A 7,618-nucleotide genomic window follows, 5' to 3' on the forward strand; every position below is an offset into this window, starting at 1 on the left:
TTCGAAAAACACTAGTTGACGACAGGGGCCCCAAGTGCCTGGACTCTCTTGGGCTGTGTCGAGACCGGTGATGGCAGAAGGCTTCACGATGCACAGGCTCAAAAAAACCTGCTCTCCATATATGCAGTCGCCGTATGACCAATTTTCAATCATTTCTTGCTTTCCAGCTTATCATGGGGGATGTTTCATGACCCAAGTGGTTATTGAGGCTCAGGATCACGCACGCAATAATACGCTTTTGACTACAGTACTCGAGGGGCCTGTTGGCCGGGGCTTGCCAAGTCTAAACAAGTAGTCGTCTAAAAAAAAAAAAAAAGGTTATTTTGGACCAAGTATCCTTGAAATGTAGGTGCAGTTCGCCGTCGCAGAGTTACATCAGCTTCATCCTTGCAAGCTCTGAGCCTAAACGGCTGGGGGTGGCCAGGCAAGTCGCCTTGGTGACAGCTTGAGAGCCTTTCGCTTGAGGATTTTGACCACAAGAAGCCGAAAGTATCTTGAGCACTTGGAAACTTTTGCATGGCTGATTCCTCCGAGCCAGCGGGAGGGATGATTCTCAAGATCGCCGCTCATCTTCAAGCTTGAGTTCTGTTTCCCAGTAAAGTTCTCATACCCCGATTTGACTCATGAACTGCCGTGAGCTCATTGCGCATGATCTTCCGAATATTTTCACATAGGATTCGCCTAGCCTCTACATTGAGGCAATGCCTGCGTCGCTAGGGCATAAAGCTCGAATATTTACCCCGGCTTTCTCATGTTCCGTTCACGGCCGGGCGATCGTGGGGATGAGACATCGGAAGAGACTCAGGCAGTGATCCGTGCTGCTAGGTCACATCCTTGTTTCCAGCCCGCAACCTTAACACCCGCTTACAGCATCTGACGCAAGGAGCCCGTGATGGACGCCTTGGCGCAGAGGGTGCGGGTCACTTTTTGGTCATTCTGTCTAGAAAAGCACACGAAAGACCAAGCCTCACAATACTTGGAAAGAATACCAAGGTTTTCCTTTAGCTTGTCAGCGGGGCGGAGGTGTACCGCATGGACGGCTTGCGGTCTGATCACGGAGACGCCAAAAAACGGCTCAGATCAGCCGAAACAGCCGGAGGACGCCTGGAGTCTTGGGGCATTCAGCATGGCAGTTTAAAGTTGGGGTGATGAGTTCCATCTGCTCTCTACCGGGGTACGACTGAGACCGGCTTCAGCACACCCATCGTATGCCGGTCATCGACTGTGTACTTTGGAAGGTAGATGCCACCAACCGCTGGCTTCATGTTGTTACGCAACTGACAATCCCGGATGGCATCTGTATCATGGGCCTTGATAGATGCCATCTGATCAGTAGAAGGTCTGGGCTGGGGGCGCCAGCCCAACATCCGGGCCTGGTCCACATAACGACTTATGCTTAATGACCTTTCGGGAGGTTGGAAAGTTAAATAGACTCTACTCTCCCGAACGAGCTACGTTTTGTTACTTCTCCCTTCTCTTAGGACAGTGTTTTGCTTCAAAGTTTCAATTCTATTTTTCAAAGAGCTGCGCTCTGTTTCCGTTCATTCTCAATTTCTTTGTCATTCCTTGATACCCAATGTGAGTTCTCTCGCTCTTAACTGTATGGGAGCGCAAGCTGACGAAAATTTCAAGTTTATACCTTTTTGCCTTCACGATACTTATTCCAAAATGAAGTCCTCCATGATCCTTCTTATTGCTACCGGCCTGGTGTCGGGTCTGAGCATCCCTAAGCAGCTGGACACCCGCCAGGCCGTCGTCCAGGCCCCAGCTGCTGCCCCCGCCGCCGCACCCGCCACTGCTCCTGCCCTAACGCCCGCTGCTCCGGTTCCTGCTGCCCCCGCTGCTGCACCACCTGCTGCCGCTTCCCCCGCCGAGGGCGCTGACACTGCTGCCGGGGATGCGAAGAAGAAGGCCGCCGAAGATGCCGCCGAGAAGGCTGCAGAGGATGCTGCAAAGAAGGCGCAGAATGATGCTGCCAAGCAGGCAGAGAACAAGCAGAAGGAAGCCGCCAAGGAGGCCGCCAAGCAGGCCGGGAAGGCTATGCAGGACTACCAGAAGAGCAATAATAACGACAACAAGGGGAACAACCGCAACAACAACAAGAACAACAAGAACAACAAGAATAACAACAATAACAACAATAACAATAATAACAATAATGACAACAACAACGCCAACGCCCTTTTGCTTCAGAACATCCAACTCCTCCTCGCCGCTATGAACTTACAGAACGTCAACGTCCAGGCTCTCGCTCAGCTCCAGGCGCAGCAGCAGCTTGTGATGCTCGCTCAGCTTCAGCAACTCGCCCAGCTCAACGCTGTGGGCCTCATCAACCAGGTTCAGGTCGTTGCTCTCATGCAACAGGGTCTCGTCCTTGGTGGCGTCCAGCTCGGCGGCGTCCAGGTTGTCAAGATTCAGTGAACTCATTCCAGAATTCAGGGATTGGCCTGCAGGGATGTTAGTGCGATGTAATCGATACACCATCGGGCTCAGATAATGGCCAATCGTCGGTGTTCAGCACCGGGGGCGCCACTATATTGTAGATGTCTCATGCGTGAGCAGGTGCAAGGGAACCCGCGCCGCGTGACCGGCTGGCTTGACATCCAAACTGGGCCGTCTCGCCTGGAACTAGAGATGACACTGGTAGCCCTGCTTGATTTCCTCACTGCTGGGACAAAAGGGGGGTGGGAATGGGTTACGGTGCAAAATTCAACAACTCTTGTTTAATCAAATACGTTCAGTATTTTTTATATTATGAACATGCAACCTGCCACAAGCTTCGAGTTTCACTTCTAATTTGATGCGTTGTCACAAACTTTGCTGATTTCGTGAGGGGTTCGTCTTTCAGGCGGGGGGTGGTGTCCTTGTTTAAACGCCAAAATTTTGACAGCAGCTTGACTTAAGCTTATAATTCGCGAGTCTTACTTGCAAAGACCTACCCTGGACTCAACACTGATGATCCCAAACAGAGCCACTCAACTGGGATGACTGGCTTTTTTTTTTTAACTCATTTGCGTCTATGTAACTTGGCCAAACAGCATTTAGCCTCTACACGGAGAAGGACTTCGCTGCGAAGGGATTAGTCAAGTTACAGACTGACATCTGAGTCTGTCCACCGCCTCACTTTGGCTGCCGCATCACAATTTGACAGCAGTTACGGTATTGAGATGCGCTCGTCAAACGCAAATCCAACCCTCCTCTTCCCGGAAGCGCTGGACATCCGGAATGCGGGGGAGAACGTCCAAAGGAACAACAGGGTGACGCTTGCAATCCTGTCCCGCCTTTGTCAATGCCGTGGAAGGAAGATGCCTCATCGACGAAAACCTGCGACACTTGGAGGGGTTCGGGGGTTGTAAGCCGAACAGGGGGATCCGATGAGGGTTGTGGGATGCATGATGATACTGATAACAAGAAGAACAGTTGCACTCTGCGCCCGGGCCGCTTGTCACGGACGCTAGAGATGCTGACTTGCTGGAAGAGGAGAATTGCGGGGCTAACGTCATCCAATGAAAGCTTTGTACTATGCTGCAGGGGCCATCGAACGGTCCGAGGCTGAAGGACGTCCCCCCACCGACACGGGTTTAAACAGCCACTAAACCTTAGTTGAGCCGCTCCGACGTCAACACCAAGATGCTCCTCTCTCGATTGTTTGTGTTGAGTCGTTGTCACGACTGCACCAATCACCACACTAACTGCTTCCCCCACAACGCGGTAGCCAATGGCCCTCTGGCCCAATGCAGCGCCGGCGAGAGCTGGATCCTCATACGATAACCCAAACCCAACTTTATCCCGTCTTGAGCCGTCAGAGACCCCAGCAGCCCAGCTTCAGGATGCTCCAACGCACCTGTCATCACCCAATCAAGACCCCCTCCATCACAATTTTGAAGGTCTTCGGATGACACTCCTGCCATCGCAGCGACGTACCAAGTCGCTGCATCTGGCTGGCATCACCCCCCTTTACACTGTCGTTGTCTTCCGGCTCCGTCGCACTATCGACGGATATCCCAACACCGCCTTCACAAACCCTGTGATCAAACCAGGTATTCACCGCTCATTCCCATCATCAGATCCTACGAAGTAGCTCTCGGTTCCCTGTGTAAATCTCATAGCCTGTTCCAGTTTCGTTCCCTCGCATGGTCCACGGGAAGACGCTGGAAGGCCCATATGCCGGCTTGGCGATGGCTCGGATGATTTTTTCGCACCATCAATCCGTCGGCCGAATAGCTGCGGAATCCTTCAAGTAAGGTTACTTGGGCATGCGTGGCTTGGCCCACGGCGCCCTGACCTTGGATTGCTTTCTAATGTCGACTTTGATTAATCGCTCTCGTCTGAATCAACCTATCATCAGGTGCATACATCTGTTCACTATGACTGTTTATATCATAACAATAACCTACAGAGACTGCAAATTGAACTCAAGGGCCCATGAGGCAAATCTGAACGCGCTTATGTTACGAGATTACTCTCTTGGTCTATGCGGTGCTCTGCTTGGACTCTCACCCATTCCAAAAGAGGTCGCTAGATCGAGCCAAGGGTCACATCGCTCCTGCCATCCGACTGAACGTCCTCTTTCCCATGATATACGCGTCCATTATGACCCCTAGTTTCGATGCCCCTGTCAAGCTGTTTGATCCAACATTATTCCATACCAACGACATTGAGACTCTGATACGCGCCGGATCATTCGCTCACGACCCTTCCGAGCGCAAATCGTACCTTAACTCACCTTGGCCATGACTCGAACTCCTCATGCCTTGCTGGGGAGCTCAGATGTCGACATAAATCACTCTTTGCTACTGATATCTTGGCTACTATCTTACCTACATATAAGACATGTCCTGCAGCGGGCCGCAAACATTACCTCATACCCCTACACCCACACGCATACAATTCAATCATCCATCACGATATCAATCATTCCCTTCAATCATTCTCTTCAGAGGTGAGTCTCATCTAAAGACAAGGTGAAAATGCGCCCCACTAACTCGCGATTAGCTGTGCTCCTTCTCTTCACTCCTTTCCGTTCGTTCACAATACAAACCACTCTTTAAAAGACATCTAGAGCTGTGCTCTCTTCATACATAATACCTCTTTAATCAACCCAAATACATCTCAACCAAATCATTCCAAATGCGCTTCTCGACCGTCATCCTCTCAACTCTTGCCGCCTTTGCCACCGCAGCACCCACCGGCACCATCGACTCAGTGGAACCCCGCCAGAACAACAAGAACAACATCGACATCGGAAGCCTCAACAACCTCCAAGGCTTCCGCAACCTCGACCTCAACTACCTCCTCGCCCTCAACAACCTCAACCTTCAGGGCCTCGGCCAGCTGGGGCAGGTCAACAGCCTTAACCTGGGCGCCTTCCAGAACCTCTTCGCCGCTCAAAACTTTGACCTCAACGCTCTTCTGCAGCTCCAGCAGCTCTCCACCGTGTTGGCAATCCAGCAGCAGGGGCTCTTTGGCAACGTTGACCTAGCGCAGCTGAACCTCGGCGGTCTGAACTTGGGCCTCATCGGGGGCATCGGACAGGTCAACCTGGGTCAGTTTATTGACCAGGGATTGGTCGGCCAGATCAGTCAAGTCGTTCAGCAGTCTTCTGGTAGGTTGCCCTGAAACTCGAAAGTCTGGGGTTTTGATACTGATAATGGCTTTTCTTGCAGTCCTTGTCATTGGTAAATAAATCCTCTCTCTACACCTGTCTACATAGGATAAGGCGGAGCAAGGCACAAGCATGGAAGGATGAAGATCATTATCCTTAGAAAATGGCGTTTGAACTCTTCTTCTTAATGAATGACACAATATATTTGATTGAATCTACAAAGCAGGTGCATGGTGTAAATAGAAACTAGAATCAAGATGGCATGTGTGAATATAGGTACCGACGCAAAGCGATAGTGAAGAACCTTCAACCCAGTCCACTTTGGCTTTGCAAGTAGTTTGACTTAGATTTTGGCATACAGTGGTCAGAGCAGTCATAAATTAGCCGCGACGTCTGGTGTTTGGTTCAACTCATATAACCAAACCAACAATCCCCAGACTTAGTAGGTGATATTGAAGAACGGGAGTTGCAACCCAAGTCTCCACTCGATATGCCAAGAGCTACAGGTGAGGCTCAAGCTTTGTCAACCATATACACTCAGAATTCACAAAAATGTATGGAATTAGCCAAACATAAAATCACTTTCATCTAGGTTTTGAAGATCGTGCAATCTAAATATCCTGGGGATTTGGTTGATAATGACGCTTCTCCAAATGGGAAAACTTTTGTGTTCATCTTCGTTCAACTTGCTTAGGCTACAATCATTGAAGTTTACAGATACAGATGACGTTTCTACTAGGCATGTACATATAATGTGGGTAGTGCTTTAATTTCTACCTACGGTTTGACATACCTCACGATGCACAGCAATCCTTCGAAAGTTATAATGTCACCTTCTGTACCATCCTCCGCGGATTCTTGGAGACTCACTAGGCAAATAAAACTTTGCCGTCACAGACGCATCTCCGCACTTGTATTCTTAGAGTTCCTACCTCATCTGAAGCATGATGCCATGGCAAGCAGACGGTGCAGACGGTATAGACGCGAGCGTAAGAAAGCAGAGATCGGCTGGGCAAACAAAGATGGGAACGCTTTGAATTAGGACTTGATACCAAGAGGACGAGGGCTAGGATTCAATAACCCCCCTTTGTTCGTAATAGCCATCGCTTCTTACTCAAAGGAGGCTGCCATCACTTAAATTTGCCCCCCGCCCCCCGCCCCCCGTGTTAAATGTTCAAACTATTGTCGATGCGGGTTACTGTGGCGTCGACAATAACCGTATCACCAGGCCTCTTCTTAACGACGTCAACAAGTATACTGCTCCATCACTCCGTTGTCACTGACTCTACAAGTCGACACTGGGTGGGTTATCCAAACACGAAGCATATCCTAGTTGCTCAATTCCACAAGTGATCACCCAACGGCTTGGCCTGTATAAAATGAAAGCCCCGAATCTACCACCTCCTCAAGAGTCGAGATCGCGAGTGGCATGTCCCACGGACGAGAGATTGGACGTAAAACTCCAATCACACCGGCAAAATCTGGCTCTGAATCTGTCGTTTTGTGGACATTGACGGCCAAGGTAGTGCGGAACCCAAACGCCAAGAGCTGCTACTCACCAACAATGTATCACCATACTATCCTCGTCATAACCTTGCTTGTACTCTCTTTGCACACACGATCGGATAAAAAGGCAGTGAAAGCTCTGTTGTTGCTTGAGGTGCGTTCGACCCCGCGATGTCTGCGTGGCACGCGTGACAATCCTAGTCCTCTCGAGAAACACCACAGCATCATTCGCCAGCTTGTGGCACCAGTCCATTCTACAGGGTATATGGAGTTGCCCTCCTCGAAGGAAAATTTCAACACAGCTTTCATCACCGCGCCCTAGGTTCTGCCTGGTTGTGCTCTCTTCCAACATTGGCTATTACAATTTGTTTGTCATTGAGGAGCACGTGGAATGTCTGTACGCGCGCACCTCGATATTGTAAATTTTGCGCATGATCTGATTCGTACCACAATTCCACAAGCACACATCCTGACAAATGGAACACCTCTCCAGAATTTGTTGCACCA

General features: G+C 50.1%; 2 protein-coding genes across 2 annotated transcripts; both read left to right on the plus strand.

Moving 5' to 3' along the window:
- Positions 1–1,668: 1,668 nt before the first annotated feature.
- On the plus strand, positions 1,669–2,421 carry CORC01_09002 (uncharacterized protein; the record flags this gene model as incomplete). Its single annotated transcript, XM_022620632.1, has 1 exon — positions 1,669–2,421. One exon carries the CDS (start codon positions 1,669–1,671, stop codon positions 2,419–2,421), a length of 753 nt encoding a protein of 250 aa, XP_022472879.1.
- A 2,709-nt stretch (positions 2,422–5,130) lies between these two features.
- Positions 5,131–5,619, plus strand: CORC01_09003 (uncharacterized protein; the record flags this gene model as incomplete). The annotated part of the gene is made up of 1 exon (XM_022620633.1): positions 5,131–5,619. One exon carries the CDS (start codon positions 5,131–5,133, stop codon positions 5,617–5,619), a length of 489 nt encoding a protein of 162 aa, XP_022472880.1.
- Between the last annotated feature and the right edge of the window lie 1,999 nt (positions 5,620–7,618).

Source organism: Colletotrichum orchidophilum, assembly GCF_001831195.1.
Source record: "Colletotrichum orchidophilum strain IMI 309357 chromosome Unknown Scaffold_79.1, whole genome shotgun sequence".
Lineage (NCBI taxonomy): Eukaryota > Fungi > Ascomycota > Sordariomycetes > Glomerellales > Glomerellaceae > Colletotrichum > Colletotrichum orchidophilum.